Genomic DNA, 21,495 nt, shown 5'->3' on the forward strand with positions numbered 1-21,495 from the left:
CTGTGCCAGAAACTGGGGGTGGGGGGGTGGGGGGGGGGCGCAGACCAAATTTGCATCATTGTCACAGTAGCAGTGGAAAGAGTACAGAACACACAGAAATTCGGACACATCTACGCTTTCAGGAGCTCACACTTAAATAACTAGTCTCCTTCTCCCACCCCATCCCCCAATAAAATCTCCAGGCAGAACCTTCAGGATTACATAGCCAAGGCCCCTAAGATGCTAGAAACGAAGTCAGTTCAATGAAAGCACAAAAGGGGATGTCGGGGGCGGGGGGGGACAGATACAAGGGGAATGTCCCGGGGGGCAGAAACAAGCCCTGAAGCGTTGGACCTAGGCACATCGTCAGCTCACATGCGGGTGAGGGTCTGCTCTTTAGCCCAGTCTTGCACCTCTGCTTGGCTGAAGACAAGGTAGAAGACCAGGCCTGATATGTCAACAGCTGCTGAAAGCAAGAAGATGTTTCTCCAACCAAACTCTGAGTCCTGGAGACAGGAAACTGCAGGTTATTAGCAGCCACCCATTCTTGTCCCTCCCTCCCGGTTCAGAAGGCTGTGGCACTGGGTTCTGCTGCCGCCACCCCAGCTCTGCTGCAGACTGCGTGGGAGTCCTGGTTGTCCCTGGAATTGCAGGTACATTCCCGGGCACCGGCCTGTCCCTCTGAGGGTTGTCCTCCCCCACCACCATTTGTCTCTCTCTACCTTGCTTGCTTCCTGTCTTTGTTTAAATATCGTTTTTCTAATGAGTTCTTCCTTGACCACCCTATTTAAAATGGAAATCCCACCTTCTCACTGCCCTGTTCCCTTCTCTTGCTTTACTCTTCTGTTAACAGTTCACCACTAACTGTGCTGTATGTTGCGTATTTCTTTCCTTTTCTATTGGTTTCTTAACGTAGTGCACGGTGCGTGCTCAGGATGGACCCATATTTGTGGAAGGAAGGAAGGGAGGGAGGACGAATGGCAAGGCAGACATGGTCACTGACCATCTCCATTTTAAACAACCATTTCCTGACATGTGTGAGTCAGTGGCTGAAAGGGAACCAAAGCATCAAATGACAAAGGATGTGATGTCCTGACTTCCTGGTGGAAACCCACAGCAAACGTAAAGAATGGTATTCTTGTGATTGTCACGCACACCTTTCTTCACATCAAGTCTACACCCTTAGACTCTTAGGAAATGAACTAGTCTGTTTTGACAACTTTGAAGGCATCCCCCAGGATGGAGGCTGTTCAGATGCCAACGCACCATGTGGAGGGTTCAGGGCAGAGGATGTTTGGTGGCACCACGAGCAGGCACAGCAGGTGCTGACTGCTGCTTCCCTGCCCACTCAGCCTCTCGCTCACTCTTTCATTCTGTGAAATGTTGGGTTCCTGCATGGGGTGACCAACACTTTCCAGACTGCTGGGAGCTTTCAAGGCTTTAGGATGGAAAGTCCCACACCGCAGGAAACCCACTCCCATGCAAACTGCACCGGTGGGCCGTCCTCTGCTTCACAGGAAATGCCATAATGTTGCTATGGGATTCGATGACGAGCATGAGATGCCTTCAAAGTTGTCAAAACAGACTAGTTCATTTCCTAAGAGTCTAAGGGTGTAGACTTGATGTGAAGAAAGGTGTGCGTGACAAAGCATGAGAAACTCTTCTAAGAACTCACAAAGCACCAACTCACAAGCACGCTGCCTCGCTCCATACTCCGAACGTGGGTGCAGAGGACTCTGAGCTTCAGGCCGAGCCACACTGAGGAAGGGACACAACACCCCTCATCTGGCTTCTGCGGGCGCTTCACCTCCCAAATGGTGTCATCACAATGTTTGACCTCACCTGACTGATGAAAAATCCGGAAACTGTGGGAGCGATGACTCCTGACAGTTGAGCAAAGACCAGTGATAGCCCCCTGAGAAAGCTAGTGTACCTGAGAGAGAGAGCCCACAGGCAAAGGTTAATCCCAGCTGGTCTGCTGCCATCCTGTGCTTATCCCCGGAGCGGCCTGGAGTTGTGCCGACCCTTCGTCACCCGAGCCAAACATACTGACCAGAGATTGTCATCATCCTGTGCCAGGGTCTGCAATACCCAAGGGGTGACCTGTACCAACTTGTCAATATTTATACAAAATATATAGATGGATGGTTTGATCTATTTTATACAGTCGTCCCTCACCACTTCGCGCTTCGACTTTGGCGGCTTCATTTTATCGTGGTTTTTTAAAATATATTCATTAAAAAGTTGATGATCGAGACAGTGAAAGTGATGCAGCGTGCGCTCAATTGTCTGAGTCAATTATACACCCTTGTATTACAATTAAAATTAAAATTACTGTACGTGTGGACTGTAGGCCTATGTATTCGAGCACCCAAGGGATCCTTCAACACCAGGTGCAGCCGCTGGAGTCTGGAACGGATTACCCGCGATAAACGAGGGATGACTGTATGTTCTCTTGGCTTCTGCTATGAAGTCTGACCTGGCAGCCTTGTTTTGGGGGATACGAGACCCCTCATTGGATAAGACATGGGCTTCCCGGAGACAAGGTGTCTCCCACATGTCTTGGCGGACCATTATCTGAAGATGGAGTGTGTCCCGTTGAGAAAAGGACACTGGGGGCTGCATGTGGAGTCTCAGTCATTTCTGATGCTCTCCTGTGCCAGAGGTGATGTTCCTCGTGCTACCTGTGTCCTGTAGCTTTATTAAGCCCTAAAGGTGCATGCCCTGTCACCTGAACCTGGGTGAGTCCTGCCTTCCCCAGCAGAGAAAAATGGTTGACTCACTTTGGAGCCCTTTCGGATACATTTGGATGTAGGGTTAGTGCTGACACTTCCTGTGACCTATTCATATGTTGACACATGGTCACAGCAGGCTTAGGGCCAATGGACCCGAACTGAGCTCCTGTGGGTAACAATGAGGCAAAGGGGTCCTTACCTAGGAGCAATGTCCATGAAGTTGACAAGGGATCCTGCTTGGCAGAGGCTGCTGGTGGCGAAACTCAGTACCAAGAAGGCCATGGTGATGCCGAGGCTGAAGCTGACCCAGGGCAGGAGCACGGAGAGCACACTTGGGAAGAGAACCCCTGGGGCAGGAGGACACAGGAGACCAGAAAGCTGCCCCAGCTGTCCACACCCAGCCCCATCCACCTGGGCCCTCACCTGTGGCGGTGAAGAGCCTCCTGATGACGATGAGTGTGAGCACCTTCCTGGAGAGGAGAAGATCCGCCAGCAGTCCACCCAGGATGACGCTGACGAAGGCCACAGCGAGCAGAAGGGCCGACAGGAAGCCACTCTGAGGACCACAATGGGGTGAGACGCACCCCGCCCCAGCACGACACAGGTCAGTCCCCAGTGTCCTGTCTACACATCACCTTTCATACCAACCCCACACCACTGGAACGAGCCGGTGGAATTTCTGAGAAATATGCACATAGTTCAGTTTTGGGGGAAAGGGGATGAATGCTCTCTCCATATATAAAAATCACCAGGAAATCGATGTTTAAAAAAAAACAAAATCCAGCTTTGGACAGGTGGCTCCATTGGCTAGAGCATCATCCCCCACAAAAAAGATGGCAGGTTTGATTCTGGTCAGGGTGTGTGATGTCCCATTGACACGTGTGGTTTAGTGTATGGTGTTTGTGCTTCTGTTGCCACCCCACCAGGGCGGAATGATTTGGTTAATGCTTTATTCTTCCTGCTGCAAATGTTTAGAGTCCTGCTTGCAAATGTCAGTCAGGTTCAACGCAGAATTTTTTCATAGGTCCCTTCAAAAACATGGCACCCTTTGAATGTCAAGCGGATCTAGAACCATACGATTCTGCCCCCCACCCCCCAAAGCAGGAGGCCACACGGAGATGGTTCAGAATTTGAGTTGCATTTCCTACCTGAAGGTCTTGGGCTCAATCCCCTGATTTGGTGACACAGCAGAGACAGAGGGTTATACAATGAAGCATTTAAATACAGGAACAAATGAGCCCTCTCTGTACTTACACCTTTGAGGTCCACTTGAAGTACGGAGTTGAGGTACGTGGGCAAGTACGCCATCATGACATAGAAATACCAGTTTTCACTGAACTGAGACAGTAAAATGCTCCAGAGAGGCAGGGACTTGACCATGGCTTTGATGGGAAGAGACCTGTCTGGGGCACAGTCCTCCTAAAAGAAAACAGGTGCCAATGTCCCCTCCAACAGAAGACACCATACCTCTGAGACGCCTACACAGGCACAGGAAAGGGGCAGAGAAGTTGCCAAGGCACCTGCTGAGCCAGTGAACCCACGATGTAGTCCTTCTCACCAGTGCTGATAAAGGGATGGTCCTCAGGGTCATCGTACACGAGAGGGAACCAGAGACAAGAACAGGCACAGCCAATCCCACCTGGAAGAGGGCCCAGTTAGCACCAGACCCGAGTCCTTCCCATCACATTCTGCCCTGGGATGGTCTCAGCGGATGACAGAATGACTGCCCATACTCCTCCCTGGGTCTGTGCCCTTGTGTGGCTCGACCATAGGTGGACAGTACATCCCCACTCCTTCACTTTGGACTTGGCCATCTCACTTGCTTTTGCCAATGGCAAGGGCAGTTCAGAGCCTGGTGTGTTTGTCCTGTGTGTTTGAAAATGCCCTCATGGTTGAAGTACCAGTCAGCATTCCTGCTAGCAGGCTTCTGCAGAGATTCTTGTATCATGCCCTGGCCGGTGTGGCTCCATTGGTTGAGCATCATCCCGTTTACTGAGAGGTTGAAGATTCAATTCCCAGACATGCCTGGGTTTCGGGCTCAATTCCCAGTGGAAGGCATGCAGGAGGCAGCTGGTGGATATTCTTTGTTTCTCTCTCACACCAATAATTTCTCTCTCTCTCCCTCTCCCTTCCTCCCTCTCTAAAGTCAATAAAAAATTTTGTTCCAGTGTTTACAGTTTTTATTTATTTTTAATTATTTATTTATTTTTGTTACAGATGTTTCTCTTTTTTCCCCCACTGATACCCCCTCGTCTCCCTCCCTGCCCTGTCCCGTCCCCAGCTTTGTTGTCCATGTCCATTGTTCATGCACACATGCGTATAAGTTCTATGGTTTGTCTCCACCCCCCTTCTGGGGAGTGTCAGTCTGTACCCCACTTCTACATCTCTGGGACTACCCCGTTCCTCAGACTGTTATGTTCATTATATTCCACAAATAAGTGAGATCATATGATACTTATCTTTCTCTGCTTGGCTTGTTTCGCTTAAGATAATACTTTCCGGGTCCCTCCATGTCATCTCAAAGGATAAGAGATCTTTCTTTCTTACGGCTGCATAGTACTCCACTGTGTATATGTACCACCGCTTTTTTATCCATTTGTCCATGATGGACATTTGGGCTGTTTCCAGATGTTAGCTATTGTAAATAGTGCTGCTATGAACATGGGGGTACATATATTCTTTCTGATTGGTGTCTCAGGCTTCTTAGGGTATATTCCTGGAAGAGGGATCACTGGGTCAAATGGAAGATCAATTTTTAACTTTTTGAGGTAACACCATATTGTTTTCCATAGCAGCTGCACCAGTCTGCATTCCCACCAGCAGTGCACTAGAGTCCCCTTTTCTCCACACCCTCGCCAACACTTGTTGTTTGATGATTTGTTGATGGCGGCCATTCTGACAGGTGTGAGGTGATACCTCATTGTTGTTTTAATTTTCATCTCTCTGATGATTAGTGATGTTGCGCATTTCTTCATATGTCTCTTAGCCATTTGTATGTCCTATGTGGAGAGGTGTCTATTTAGTCCTCTGCCCATTTTTTTTTTTTTTTAATCCTCACCCGAGGACATTTTTCCATTTTTTGTTCAGATAGAGTGGGAGGGAGAGAGAGTAAGAGAGAGAGAGAAACATCGATGTGAAAGGGACACATTGAGTGGCTGCCACCCACACGACCAACCAGGGTGGGGAACGAACGGCAACCGAGGTACGCGCCCTTAGTGGGAACACAAACCCAGGTCTCTCCAGACCACAGGCCAACGCTCTAACCGCTGAGCCAAATCATCCAGGGCTGCTCATTTTTAATTGGGTTCTTTGTCTTCCTTTTGTTGAGCTGTATGAGCACTCTATATATATATATTGGAAATTAACCCCTTATCTGATGTATCTATGGCAATTATGTTCTCCCAATTGAGTGGGTAGCCTTTCCATTGTGGTGGTTGTTTATTTTGCTGTGCAGAGCTTTTTAGTTTGATGTAGTCCCATGTGTTCATTTTCTCCTTTGTTTCTGTTGCCTTAGGTGATGTATCAGTGAAAATTCTGCTGCGTATGATGTCTGAGATTTTGTTGCCTACAGTTTCTTCATGTGATTCATGAGTCACATTTAAGTCTTTTATCCATTTTGAGTTTATTCTTGTGTATGGTGTAAGTTGAGGTCTAGTTTCATTTTTTTGCATGTAGCTGTCCAATTTTCCCAACACCATTTATTCCCAACACTGTATGCTCTTGCCCCCTTTGTCAAATATTAATTGAGCATATTGCCTTCGGTCCATTTCTGGGTTCTCTATTCTGTTCCATTGATCTATATGCCTGTTCTTGTGCCAGTACGGCGGGAAGTTACTCCTACTGTCTCCCTTGCCACCCTGCATGGGCCTGGGGAACTCTGTAGCCGGCTAAGCTCTCGGCTGGAGCCGCACAGACTCCCGGAGACCAGGGGACTCGGCGGGATTCTGCTACCAAGGCTGAGTCCCTCGAACTGCGTGCTAAGCCCTCGGCGGGCTCCGCACGGACTCGCGTGGACCAGGGGACTGTGCTAGACGCTACTGCCACCTCTGCAGTGTCCCGCTACCGCGGCTCAGTCCTGGGGCTTCTGCCGAGTGCAACCCCCTCAGCTGGTGCCACAGCCGCAGCCGCCCTTGACTAGAAGCAGCACCCTCGGGTTAAAAGTCCCAGGTGGCTCCAGGACGCAGAGTCCGGACAGAGGCTAAATTGGCAGCAGCCACTCACCTTGGGCTCCAGCGGAGGGAAGGCAGACTGGACTGGAACTGTGTGGGGACACTCAGGTTTTGGAGGGTGCTAAGAGCTTTCGCTGAGAGCAGCCATGCAGGACTGTGGTCATTTTACTTTTTCTCAGGGCCCTGGGGAGAGGAGGTGGCCCCTCCCTCAGAGATTCAACCCCACCTGGTGGCCATTGAAATGCTAATTGAGGCCCATTAACAAGGAACACCTGCCTCACTCTCAGGAAATCCTCATACACTGAGCACCTGAGGGAGTTTTCCAGGCAACTCAGAAACCAAGGGTCTGCAGGTGACCTCTACTAATAGCCTCCAGGCAAAAAAAAAAAAGCTAGAGGATAACTACCATTCCCTGGGCTAGCAACACTAACCAGAAAAGCTAAGATTTGATGGTGGTGTTTAAAGTGGGTCCTCCCTGGCGCATCCAAACCCAGGAGAGGGAGCCACAAACAGCAGAAAACGAACACCCACTGGGAAAACTTGGCAGACTCCAAAGCCCACTGTGATAGCCAAAATGGGGAGAAACAGAAACAAAAGCCAAATGAAACAAAAAGAGACCTCTACAGAAGATGAAATAAATGAGGTGCAGTTAAGCAAGTTAACAGAACTAGAATTTAGAGCCATGATGTTGCGGAAGCTCAACAGCATGTGTAAGGACATGAGCAATATGAGTAAAGACATAGAAATGTTGAAAATAAACCAGCTGGAAATGAAAAACCAACAGGAAGAAATGAAGAATGACATATCAGAAATGAAAAACACACAGTAGGGGAAGCTGAGGACCAGATCAGTGAATTAGAAGACAGGCTAGAAGAAATCAACCAATCAGAAAACCAAAAGGAAAAAACGATTAAAAAACAGGAAGAGAGCTTAAGAGAACTGTGGGACAACTGGAAACGGAATAATATTCGCATCATAGGAGTCCCTGAAGAAGAAGAAAGTAAGCGAGGGCTAGAGAATATATTCAAAGAAATAGTGACAGAAAACTTCCCTAATTTGGTGAAGGAAGAAGGCATTCAAGTTCAAGAAGCTCAGAGAGCCCCAAGTAAGAAGAACCCAAACAGGCCCACACCAAGACACATAGTAATCAAACTGCCAAAAATTAAAGACAAAGAGAGAATCCTAAAAGCAGCAAGAGATAAGCAACAGGTTACCTACAAAGGAAACCCCATAAGGCTCTCAGCTGACTTTTCACAAGAAACACTACAGGCTAGAAGGGAATGGCATGAAGTAAGCAAGGTCATGAAAAACAAGGATCTGAATCCAAGACTACTCTACCCAGCAAGGCTATCATTCAAAATAGAAAGTCAAATAAAGAGCTTTTCAGACAAAAAAAAGGCTAAGGGAATACATTAGCACCAAACCAGCACTGCAAGAAATGTTAAAAGGACTGCTGTAATTACCAGGAGACATGGGAAGGAAAATAGAGCCACACTAAACAAAAATGGCAATAAATAAGTACATATCAATAATCATCTTAAATGTAAATGGACTGAATGCTCCCATAAAAAGACACAGAGTAGCTGATTGGATAAGAAAGCATGACTCATCTATATGTTGTTTACAAGAGACCCACCTCACAACAAAAGACTCACATAGATTGAAAGTGAAGGGATGGAAAAAAATCTTTCAAGCAAACAGAAAGGAAAAAAAAGCTGGGGTAGCAATACTTATATCTGATAAAATAGACTTCAGATTGAAGACAAAGAAGAGACAAAGAAGGCCACTACGTAATATTGAAAGGATCAATCCAACAGGAAGATATAACCTTGATAAACGTATATGCACCCAATATAGGAGCACCAAAATATATTAAAAAACTATTGGAGGACTTCAAAGGAGAAATCGATAGCAATACAATCATAGCAGGGGACTTCAACACCCCACTCACATCAATGGATAGATCATCTAGACAAAAAATTAGCAAGGAAACAGAGATTCTAAATGAAGCACAAGACCAAATGGATTTAATAGATATCTACAGAGAACTACACCCCAAAACTACAGAATTCACATTCTTCTCAAGTGCACATGGAACATTCTCAAAGATAGACCACATGTTAGGGCACAAACTAAGTCTCTACAAGTTCAAGAAGATTGAAATTATATCAAGCATCTTCTCAGACCACAATGGTATGAAACCAGAAATCAATTGCCAGAAGAACATAAAAAGACATTTGAACACATGGAAGCTAAAAAGAATGTTATTAAACAATGAATGGGACACCGAAGAGATCCAGGAAGAAATCAAAAACTTCCTGGAAACCAACAAAAATGAACACACAACAACACAAAATCTATGGGATGCAGCGAAAGCAGTTCTGAGAGGGAAGTTCATAGCATTACAGGCCTACCTCAAAAAAGAAGAAAAATCTTGAATAGACTACCTAACCTCACAACTTAAAGAACTAGAGAGCAAACAAAAAGAAAACCCCAGAGCAAGTAGAAGGAAGGAAATAGTAAGGATCAGAGCAGAAATAAACGACATAGAGACCAAAAAAACAATTCAGAGGATCAATAAAACAAAGAGCTGGTTTTTCGAAAAGATAAACAAGATTGATGGACCCTTAGTTAGACTCACCAAGAAACAAAGAGAGAGAACCCAAATACATAAAATCAGAAATGAAAGAGGAGAGATAACAACTGACACCACAGAAATACAAAAGATAGTTAACAACTACTATAAACAATTATACAGCAACAAATTCGAAAATCTAAGTGAAATGGACAAATTTCTAGAAACACATAGTCTCCCAAAACTGGATCAGGAAGAGATTGAAAACTTGAACAGGCCAATAACAACAAAAGAAATTGAAGATGTAATCAAGACTCTCCCAGCAAACAAAAGCCCAGGCCCGGATGGCTTCACGGGGGAGTTTTACCGAACATTCAAAGAAGAACTAATACCCATTCTCCTCAAACTATTTCAAAAAATTCAAGAAGAAGGAAGACTTCCAAACTCGTTTTATGAGGCCAGCATAATTCTAATTCCAAAACCAGAAAAAGACACTACAAGAAAGAAAACTACAGGCCAATATCCCTGATGAACATAGATGCCAAAATCCTGAACAAAATACTAGCAAATCGAATCTAGCAATACACCAAAAAAAGTTATCCACCATGACCAAGTGGGATTCATCCTAGGGATGCAAGGCTGGTACAATATTCGCAAATCCATAAATGTGATGCACCACATAAATAAAATGAAGAATAAAAACCACATGATAATATCAATAGATGCTAAAAAGCCTTCGACAAAATCCAGCACCCATTTCTGATAAAGACGCTCAGCAGGGTGGGAATAGAGGGATCATATCTAGACATAATAAAGGCCATATATGAAAGACCTACAGCCAACATCATACTCAATGGGCAAAAACTAAAAGCATTTCCCTTAAGAACAGGAACAAGGCAAGGATGCCCACTTTCGCCACTCCTATTTAACATAGTACTGGAAGTCTTAGCCACAGCAATCAGACAGGAAGAAAAAAATAAAAGGAATCCAAATTGGAAAGGAGGAAGTGAAATTGTCATTATTTGCAGATGACATGATACTGTACATAGAAAACCCCAAAGACTCCACCAAAAGTATACTAGACTTGATAAATGAATTTGGCAAAGTAGCAGGATATAAAATTAATGTCAAGAAATCGATGGCATTCTTATACACCAATGATGAACTCACAGAAGGAGAAACTAAGCAAACAATCCCATTTACCATTGCGGCAAAAAAATTAAGATACCTAGGAATAAACTTAACCAAAGAAATAAAGGACCTATTCGCAGAAAACTACAGGTCTTTGAAAAAAGAAATAGAGCAAGATATAAAAAAGTGGAAGCACATACCCTGTTCATGGATTGGGAGAATTAACATCATTAAAATGTCCATATTAACCAAAGCAATATATAGATTCAACGCAATCCCCATCAAAATACCAACGGCGTACTTCACAGAATTAGAACAATTACTTCAAAAGTTCATATGGAACCAAAAAAGGCCTCGAATAGCCACAGCAATCTTGAAAAGGAAGAACAAAGTTGGAGGGATCACAATACCAGATTTCAGGTTATACTACAAAGCCACTATAATCAAAACAGCCTGGTACTGGCACAAGAACAGGTATATAGACCAGAGGAACAGAATAGAGAACCCAGAAATGGACCCAAGGCAATATGCTCAATTAATATTTGACAAAGGTGGCAAAAACATACAGTGGAGTAAGGACAGCCTCTTTAATAAATGGTGCTGGGAAAATTGGACAGCTACTTGCAGGAAATGAAACTAGACCATCAACTTACACCCTACACCAAAATAAACTCAAAATGGATAAAAGACTTAAATGTAACTCATGAATCCATAAAAATCCTAGAGGAGACTGTGGGCAACAAAATCTCAGACATCATACGCAGCAGAATTTTTACTGACACATCACCTAAGGCAATAGAAACAAAGGAGAAAATGAACACATGGAACTACATCAAACTCAAAAGCTTCTGCACAGCAAAAGATACAATCATCAAAACGGAAAGGCTACCCACTGTATGGGAGAGCATAATTGCCAATGATATATCAGATAAGGGGTTAATTTCCAATATATATAGAGTGCTCATACAACTCCACAAAAGGAAGACAAAGAATCCAATTAAAAAATGGGCAGAAGAACTAAATAGACACCTCTCCAAACAGGACATACAAATGGCTAAGAAACATATGAAGAAATGCTCATCATCACTAATCATCAGAGAGATGCAAATCAAAACAACAATGAGGTATCACCTCACACCTGTCAGAATGGCCGCCATCAACAAATCATCAAACAACAAGTGTTGGCGAGGGTGTGGAGAAAAGGGGACACTAGTGCACTGCTGGTGGGAATGCAGACTGGTGAAGCCACTATGGAAAACAATATGGTGTCACCTCAAAAAATTAAAAATTGATCTTCCATTTGACCCAGTGATCCCACTTCTAGGAATATACCCTAAGAAGCCTGAGACACCAATCAGAAAGAATATATGTACCCCCATGTTCATAGCAGCACTATTTACAATCGCTAAGATCTGGAAACAGCCCAAGTGCCCATCAGTAGACGAATGGATCAAAAAGCCATGGTACATATACACAATGGAGTACTACGCAGCGGTAAGAAAGAAAGATCTCTTATCCTTTGAGACTACATGGAGGGACCTTGAAAGTATCATCCTAAGTGAAACAAGCCAAACAGAGAAAGACAAATTTCATATGATCTCACTTATTTGTGGAATATAATGAACATAACAGTTTGAGGAATGGGGTAGTCCCAGAGACGCGGAAGCAGGATACAGACTGACAATCCCCTAAGGAGTGGGGAGGTGGGGGAGGGATGAACCACAGAACTTATACGCATGTATGCATGAACAGTGGACATGGACAACAATCTGGGGAAGGGGCAGGGAGGGGAGGAGGAGGGGGGAATCAGTGGGAAAAAGGAGAATCATCTGTAACAAAAATTAATCAATAAAAAATAAAGAAAAAGAAAAAAAAATTTGTATCTTGCTACTTTGCCAAATTCAGTTATTAAGTCTAGTAAATTTTTGATGGAGTCTTTGGGGTTTTCTACGTATAGTATTATGTCATCTGCAAATAATGACAGTTTCACTTCTTCCTTTCCAATTTGAATCCCTTTTATGATTTGTTCCTGTCTGATTGCTGTGGCTAAGACTTCCAGTGCTATGTTAAATAAGAGTGGCAAAAGTGGGCATTCTTGTCTTGTTCCTGTTCTTAAGGGAAATTATTTTAGTTTTTGCCCATTGAGTATGATGTTGGCTGTAGGTCTTTCATATATGGTTTTTATTATGTCAAGATATGATCCCTCTATTCTCACACTGCTGAGTGTTTTTATCAGAAATGGGTGCTGGATTTTGTCGAATGCTTTTTCAGCATCTATTAATATGATCGTATGGTTTTTATCTTTCATTTTGTTTCTGTGGTGTATCACATTTATTGACTTGCAAATATTGTACCAGCCTTGCATCCCTGGGATGAATCCCACTTGGTCAAGGTGAATAATTTTTTTGATGTATTGCTGGATTCAATTTGCTAGTATTTTGTTCAGGATTTGGCATCTATGTTCATCAAAGACATGTAGTTTTCTTTCTTTGTAGTGTCTTTTTCTGGTTTTGGAATTAGAATTATGCTGGCCTCATAAAACGAGTTTGGAAATCTTCCTTCTTCCTGAATTTTTTCAAATAGTTTGAGGAGAATGGGTATTAGTTCTTCTTTGAATGTTTGGTAAAATTCCCCTGTGAAGCCGTCCGGGCCTGGGCTTCTGTTTGCTGGGAGAGTCTTGATTACATCTTCAATTTCTTCTGTTGTTATTGGTCTGTTCAAGTTTTCAATCTCTTCCGGGTTCAGTTTTGGGAGATTATGTGTCTAGAAATTTGTCCATTTCGCTTAGATTGTCAAATTTATTGCCATATAATTGTTCATAATATATATTAACGATCCTTTGTACTTCTGTGGTGTCAGTTATTATTTCTCCTCTTTCATTTCTGATTTTGTGTATTTGGGTTCTATCTCTTTGTTTCTTGGTAAGTCTAGCTAAGGGTCCATGAATCTTGTTTATCTTTTCAAAGAACCAGCTCTTTGTTTCACTGATTCTTTGAATTGTTTTTTTGGTCTCCATGTCATTTATTGCTGTTCTAATCTTTACTATTTCCTTCCTTCTACTTGCTCTGGGGTTTCTTTTTGTTTGCTTTCTAGTTCTTTAAGTTGTGAGGTTAGATAGTCTATTAGAGATTTTTCTTGCTTCTTGAGGTAGGCCTGTAGTGCTATGAACTTCCCTCTCTCAGAACAGCTTTTGCTGCATCCCATAGATTTTGTGTTGTTGTGTGTTCATTTTCATTGGTTTCCAGTAAGTTTTTATTTCTTCCTTGATCTCCATGGTAACCCATTCATTGTTAAATAACATGCTATTTAGCCTCCATGTTTTCAAATGTCTTTGCATGTTCTTGTTGCAATTGATTTCTAATTTCATGTCATTGTGATCTGAGAAGATGCTTGATATGATTTCAGTCTTCCTGAACTTGTAGAGACTGAGTTTGTGTCCTAACATGTGGTCTGTCTTTGAGAATGTCCCATGTGCACTTGAGAAGAATGTGAATTCTGTGGTTTTGGGGTGTAATTCTCTGTAGATATCTATTAAATCCATTTGATCTTGCGCTTCATTTAGAGTCTGTGTTTTCTTGTTAATTTTTTGTCTAGATGATCTATCCAGTGATGTCAGCGGGGTGTTGAAGTCCCCTGCTATGATTGTATTGCTATTGATTTCTCCTTTGAAGTCCTCCAGAAGTTTTTAAATATATTTTGGTGCTCCTAAATTGGGTGCCGATATGTTTACCAAGGCTATATGTAACTGTTGGATAGATCATTTCAATATTATGTAGTGACCTTCTTTGTTGCTAGTTATGGTCTTCATTATGAAATCTACTTTATCAGATATGAGTATTGCTACCCAGCTTTTTTTTCCTTTCCGTTTGCTTGAAAGATTTTTTTCCATCCCTGCACTTTTAACCTATGGAAGTGTTTTGTTGTGAGGTGGGTCTCTTGTAAAAACAAATATGTAAGTCATGCTTTCTTATCCAGTCAGCTACTCTGTGTCTTTTTATCAGAGCATTCATACCATTTACATTTAAGGTGATTATTGATATGTACTTATTTATTGCCATTTTTGTTTAGTGTGGTTCTATTTTTCTTCCTATTTCTTCTACTAATTACAGCAGTCCTTTTAGCATATCTTACAATGATGATGTGGTGCTAATATATTCCCTTGGCCTTTTTTTGGTGTGGGAAGCTCTTTATTTGACCTTCTATTTTGAATGACAGCCTTGCTGGATAGAGTAATCTTGGATTCAGATCCTCGTTTTTCATGACCTTGATTACTTCATGCCATTCCCTTCTGGCCTGTAGTGTTTCTGTTGAGAAGTTAGCTGATAGCCTTATGGGGTTTTCTTTGTAGGTAACCTGTTGCTTATCTCTTGCTCCCTTTATGATTCTCTCTTTGTCTTTAATTTTGGGCATTTCAATTACTATGTATCTTGTTGTGGGCCTGTTTGGGTTCTTCTTACTTGGGGCTCTCTGTGCTACTTGAACTTGAATGCCTTCTTCCTTCACCAAGTTAGGAAAGTTTTCTGTCACTATTTCTTCAAATATATTCTCTAACCCTTGCCCATTTTCTTCCTCTTTCGGGACGCCTATGATGCAAATGTTATTACGTTTCCAGTTGTCCCACCGTTCTCTTAAGCTGTCTTCCTGTTTTTTCATTGTTTTTTTTTTTTTCCTTTTGGTTTTCTGATTTGTTGATTTTTCTACCCTGTGTTCTAATTCACTGATCTGGTCCTCAGCTTCCTCTGCTTTGCCGGTTAGCCCTTCCAATGTATTCTTAATTTCTGCTATGTCATTCTCATTTCCACTTGATTGGTTTTCAATGTTTCTATATCTTTACTCATGGTGCTGATGTCCTTACTCATGCTGTTGAGCTTCCTCAAGATCATGGCTCTGAACTCTACCTCTGATAATTTGCTTAGCTGCATTTCATTGATCTCATCTACAATAGAGTTCTCTTGTTCTTTCACTTGGGATTTGTTTATTTGTTTCACCATTTTGGCTATCTCAGTGGGTTTTGGAGCCTATCAAATTTTCCTGTGGGTGTTGGTGTTCTTCTGTTTGTGGCTCCCTCTGCTGGGTTTGGATGGGCCTGCTTGTGCCCACGTTAAACACCACAGTCAAGTCTTACTTTCCTGGATAGATTTGCAAGCCCAGGAAAGGTTCACTTATCCTTTAGCTTTTTCCTTGAGGCTAGTAGTCTTAGTTATTCAGTGCCTTGTAATGTAGCCCTGGTGTTCTGCATAAGAGGATTTCCAGAGGGTGGGATAGATGCTGGTTGTTAATGAGCCTCAATTTGCATTTCTTTGCCTCACCTGGGAAAGGCTGAATCTCTGAGTCGGGGGCTGCTGCTTTTCCCCACAGCTCAGGGAAGGAGCACACTGGCCACCATCCTTTGTGGCCACAACTCAGCAAAAACTCTGAGTGCCCTCCAAATCCTGGTTGTCCCCACAGAGTTCCAGCCCAGTCTATCTTCCCTCTGCCGTATTTCCCAGGTGAGTGGCTTTGGCTATTTTAGCACTCTGTCCTGGCTCTCTGTGCTGTGGAGCTGGTTTGTTCTTTATTCCCCCAAGGGCGCTGCTCATAGCTAAGACTGCTGCTCTCCACGGGCTCCCCGCCCACCAGCCTCTCACACCCTTGCAGATCCTACCAGTGTCCCTGGTTATATGGTCCTGCCCTGCGCATTTCTGTTGCTTTTTTCCAAAGATTTGTCTTTATTTTAGTTGTAATTCCCATTTGGTCCTGGGAGATCATCTGTGTAGCTTCCATTCTCTCTACCTTCATTTTCACATCCTGTAAGCCTATCTTGTGCACAGCTGGGTCCACAGGCCTCTCTGGTGCCCCCGCACCCACAGGTCCCATGGGCGGGCAGCTGGATCACTCCAGTCCCTCTGGGGCTGCGGCTTCCCACTGCTCTTGTGAGCTGCCGAACCGCCCACACCTCTGTGGAGCCCCAGGTCCTACCACTGTCGGCTGGGGAGTGCTGCTGCCCCATGGGGCTCAATTCCTGCTCAGCTTTTGCTATAGATTTTGGGGATGGACCTCAGCTGCTGGTCTGTGCTTCTGTTGCCTGGGGATGGATGTCTGCTCCCCAGCCTCTGTTGCTGGGGGTATATCTCGACTCTGATTGGGCTGCTACTATGGGGGATGGTGCTGGGCTCCGGGCTGTCCCGGCTTCCACGACCGGCACCTTGGGAGCTCCACTGCTGTGCACTGGTCTGTGTTGACGCCGAGTGTCCACTGGTCCGATGGTGCCAGGTGTGCTGGTGGGCTCAGGTTGCTGGGCCCTAGCTGCTCCCACTGCCTCTTCCCAGGGAAGTCCCGGGATCTTCCAAAATGCTGGGACCTCCCCGCAGTGCAGGGAGAAGAGCCCTGAAGGGCCGCTCACCGCATAGCCGGCTGCTCCGTCCACAGCACAGGGACCTTCTGCTCTGCGGCTCTGCACTGCTCGGGTTTGGTCGTCCACCTTCACGCCCACTCACACGCTCTCACACACTTGCTCACTCTCTCACACACTCACCCCTCTCCGGTCCTGCCCGCCGCCGTCTTAATAAAAACTTTTGTTAAAAGATCCTTCATCGTTTCAGCTGTCCATATCTTCTCCAGCCCCGGAGAGTTGGCCGCAGGACAGAAGTGATTAGAAGGTATGAAATGAAATGGATCCTCAGCAAGGAGAGTTCCTCTAATAGACACATTATCACACTGTAGAACAACTAGACCTTATTGGGGTGGAAATAGGATTCCTCTTTAAATTTCCTTTCAGTATTGGAGAGTCCTGAGTCTTCTTCACTTGCTAGCTACATGCTCCTTCCCAGATACAGAACCGCCGCCCTCTGCCAGGCGTTTCGTTGGGTTTTAAGAATGTCAGAATACAAAGACACAATTTTGCCATTGAAGGACTTAGAATCAAGTGGCAAAGGATTGGTGTGAAAATTCACACTGTCGCACACGGGATGGAGGATGTCAGGGCTGATCAGCAATATCTAGTGAGTTTGCAGTTTGTACGAACCTTGCTCTTTCTCAAAGCATGCACGGTCAGCCTCACTCAACCGAAATAATCTTTGTGACCTGCCCTGTAGCAGTTCCCAAGCAGAGCCACTGGAGGTCGCTGTGCTATAGTATACAGTACATTTTTTTTACTAGTGAATATACTGACCTCATGTTATGGGAACCCTTGACCTAAGAGTACTGTCCTCCAGTGAAAATGCCAGTTGGACGCACTGGTCCCCAGGCAGTTTGCTGATGGGATTTCTGATAATGTTTCAGAATCAACCACACACAAACATTCATCGAAACCAGCTGGGCAGATCCCAGCCAGGCAGTTTAGGAAGACATCGGTCAGACAGTGCCTCTGGGTTACGCCACGCCTTCAGAAACTTCCTGCAGACCCTGTCTGTGTATCATGTCCATTCCTGAGCGTCTTGTGGTCTGCCCTCTGCTCTCAACACCAGTCAGCATTTTACCCATGACTAGGTCCCACCCCAGTTTTCTGGTTATAGTAATCATAAGAGAAATGTAAAAGAATGTATTAAATAAATAAGCATATCTAAAAATATAACCACACCGAGATAATATTTTCAGCATCTTATGAAAGAAATTCCTCTGGCACACTTGGGGGCTCTGTGTGAAAACGGGATGTTATCGTGCCTGTACGTCATCAGGCTGTTCTGGCCGAGCCTCCAGCGTCATTTTGCAAAATTCACAATATGATGAGCTCTGAGCATGACCAACTGTAGTGATATAAATATCTACATCTGTTGGGATTCGGTCCATCATGGTAACTGGACCATAGAAACCATGCTCAGCACTCGCTATCACATAATAAAATTCTGAGATTTGAAAAAAGCATAAACTCACCAAAGACATAGAAGACATAAGGCCATCCTAGGGTCTCGGAAAGGAAGCCACCGGCAAGGAGGACAGTTAAGTAGCCCAGCATCAACCCTAAACGCAAACGTGAGGATACTCTGGATGAGTCAGGCTCGGGCCTCTGTGCCTCCCACAGACTGACCTCGTCACAAGGCTGAGATGTACAGTTAGGGAAGCTATGAGGTCCGAATCCTGCTTCTCCACTCAGTTGCGGTGTGACCTTGGGAAGGTATTATTCTATTTGTGTCTCAATGCACCTTACGAGCAAAATGAAAACAATGAGTTTTAAGATACATTTACAGGTGCAGAGCAGTTACAAGGATTTCCACACAGGGAGTGTGCAGCTATAATCAAGAAAGACATGCAGGGCCGTGCTTTCGGGCAAGAACGGAGGAGGTGGGTGTCAGGTCTCACTTCTGTCACAAGGCCCTTTGCAAAGCACACACAGGTGACAAGGGCATCGATTACCTGAGACAGAAAGGGTGATGAGTTGATTCCTCTCCAGTGGGGGGGCCCATTTCACCCAAATTAAATACTGACTTGTTTGTATCATAACCTGGAAAATAAAGTTCCACTCTTGACTATCTGAGACATTTTAGAATCCTGATTCCACTCCACCAAGAAAGCCAGTCGGTACCTGGGCTATGCCTTGGACGAGCCGCAGGAGGATGAGCAGGGCAACTCCGGCCTCAGCTGCCAGTGGGGTGAGGAGGCTCAGGATGGAGAACACAAACAAGGCCGTGCCGACCAAGTGCCTGGTTCTGACTATTCCAGCCACATAGCCACTCGGGATTGACGCCAAGAAGGAGCCGTAGTTGAGGGAGCTGAGGAGGATGCCCTGGATTTCAGGACTCCAATCATACACAGGCGCCTGGATGCCAGAGAGAATCTTGCTTTTTATCTTTGGTTGGAAAGTTGACCATTTTTATGGTGATGACCCGAGAGGCCAAAACATAATTGACAGCTCTCTGTTCTCTGATCCTCTCTCCAGTTACTCCAATCTACCAGCTTCATTGAGAAAACCTCAATATATATGCCCAAATACTCTGTCCCCTTACACAGTTTCCACAGCTACACAATGAACTGAACAAGGAAATATAAGAGATCCCGTAAAGGGGTCTCCTAGGCAATGTAATAGAAAATACATGAAAGAAGAAAGAGAAAGTAGACATAAGTCTGTTATCTTGTGGTAAAGAATTTCTGTCTAGGAAATGGTACTGTTTCCTTAATTCAAACTTAGTTCTTGGTCACACATATAGACCCTAAGTAATGATATAATCTCTTTAGCTACACCTTAGGTTCTTGTGACATGCAGTTCCTTGAACATAGTAGATGCTCAATAAAGAACCCTATAGATCAAACCATTTAAGTTGCAGAAAGGGTCCAGACTCTCAATGAACTTACCACTGCCTTAGATGTCATTAGCGTTTCATTCCCATTCTCCAGGTCACCAGGGGGAGGTTCTTCTGCAGAGGTGTTGTGTGGACCAGGCAGGGCTGTGCCATTCGCCATGGCTGGGATGGCAATGCTCAAGTTCATTTGTTGGGTGGAAATTGCAAAATTACAGAGATGCACCATGAGGGCCAGCCCATGTCGGACTGAACAAAAGCCTGAGATGAGAAGGCACAGAAGGTCTTATAATCAGGGTGCTTTTCTCCCCGACCCCATGCTTCTCCTCCATAGGGAAGAGGGAGCCAATTGTGGCGGACGCACTGCAAGAGCAGATGCGGCTGTGGCTGGCAGACACCTGTCCCCCAGTCAAGTGGTCCACAGTTCGTTGGAGAGGGAGAACTAGATGTATGCATCCTGACTCTTCTTTGATGGCTAAGATTAGGAGAATCCTCTTTTCCTTAAAACATGCTCACTTTCCAGCAGACATACAGCCCAAAATGTTGACTATGACAAAATATTCCATCTTGATTAGGGTTTTAGTTTTTAAATGCATAATCTTATGAAAAGCCTGTATCCTTAAGAAAATGAATGAATAACATAGTTAAAAGTCATTAAGAGTTTAGAGTAATAAATGTGTTCAACAGTTTTCCTTATGACATTTTCTAGAAAAGCAGGAAGTTATTCTACAGAGGAAAGGAGGGGGAAGGGACTTCTGCCATCTGGTGCAACGGGGCTGCTGAGCCCTCGAGGCAGGTCTGGTTCTAACAGGAGCAGCGCAAGCTGCCGAGGTCCAGTCAAAGAAGCCGAGATTGGATTCCATATTCTCTACTTAGTGTCTGCTCTGGACTTTTGGCTCTGACTATAAGTAATGTCTGAATACCTGCTTTATAAACCTTCAAGGTTTATTGCAAGAATGAAATCATTATCAGTACAAAATATGTATTGCTATATAGAATTCTTGGCACTTGATGGGAGCAAGTCGGTGCTGTATCTACCAGAAGGGGGTTGAGGTGACCAGTCTCAGTTTTACCCACAACCAGTAAACGATCTCACCTTTGCTGGAGGTTAGCATGGGAGCCGAGTTTACGCCACCATCAGGGGAAGGATCTCCCGCTGCGGCCTTGGCTTCTGCTCTAGTGGACATCCTGGCCCTCCTCGACCAGGCTCTGACATTCACTTGCTGAAATAAAGAATGCACAAGCAAATACAGAGAAAGAGAAGAATCCTGTATCATACACGACACTGCCCCATTTCTTCTAAGAATTTGCAGGAAATGCTTGGTGGAGAAAGTGCCAGGTCAGGGTTTGGGAGACCTGGTGTACTGTCCAGACTCTATTTCTAGCCAAGGTGTGGCCTTGGGAAAGCTGCACCCTGGGTCTTAGTTTCTGCTTCTCCAAAATGAGGGATATGGCCTGGATGGCTTGAGGGATTGGGATATTCTTCCCATTTGGTTTCCTTGTCTCTCAACTGATGTCAGTATGAACTAGACGTTAAAACATAACAATCTTTAAAATACCTGAAATAGCCCTGGCCGGTTTGGCTCAGTGGTTAGAGCGTTGGCCTGCGGACCAGAGAGTCCTGAGTTTGGTTCCTGCTACGGGCATGTACCTTGGTTGTGGTTTGTCTCCGGCCCTGTTGGGATCATAGGGGT

At 44.5% G+C, this 21,495-nt stretch overlaps 1 protein-coding gene across 1 annotated transcript; it reads right to left on the minus strand.

The window, feature by feature from the left end:
- Window positions 1–350: 350 nt before the first annotated feature.
- Window positions 351–20,988, minus strand: SLC17A4 (solute carrier family 17 member 4). The gene is made up of 11 exons (XM_036273187.1): window positions 20,898–20,988; window positions 19,857–20,062; window positions 19,090–19,323; window positions 18,921–19,008; window positions 18,441–18,527; window positions 4,235–4,353; window positions 3,969–4,130; window positions 3,138–3,270; window positions 2,914–3,061; window positions 1,822–1,912; window positions 351–485 (listed from the first exon to the last, which is right to left on the minus strand). The coding sequence occupies exons 1-11, from the start codon at window positions 20,986–20,988 to the stop codon at window positions 351–353; spliced, it is 1,494 nt and encodes a 497-aa protein (XP_036129080.1).
- Window positions 20,989–21,495: the final 507 nt, after the last annotated feature.

This window comes from Molossus molossus, unplaced genomic scaffold (genome assembly GCF_014108415.1).
Source record: "Molossus molossus isolate mMolMol1 unplaced genomic scaffold, mMolMol1.p scaffold_m16_p_20, whole genome shotgun sequence".
Lineage (NCBI taxonomy): Eukaryota > Metazoa > Chordata > Mammalia > Chiroptera > Molossidae > Molossus > Molossus molossus.

What these genes read in the sequence shown, in the direction of transcription:
- SLC17A4 (XM_036273187.1), bottom strand. Translation starts at nt 20,988, where the DNA reads ATGTCCACTAGAGCAGAAGCCAAGGCCGCAGCGGGAGATCCTTCCCCT. An exon ending in TGGGTTCACTGGCTCAGCAG is followed by an intron (nt 4,131 to 4,234) that starts GTGCCTTGGCAA and finishes TTCTTTTAGGAG; the next exon opens with GACTGTGCCCCAGACAGGTC. An exon ending in GAGGCTCTTCACCGCCACAG is followed by an intron (nt 3,062 to 3,137) that starts GTGAGGGCCCAG and finishes CTCCTGCCCCAG; the next exon opens with GGGTTCTCTTCCCAAGTGTG.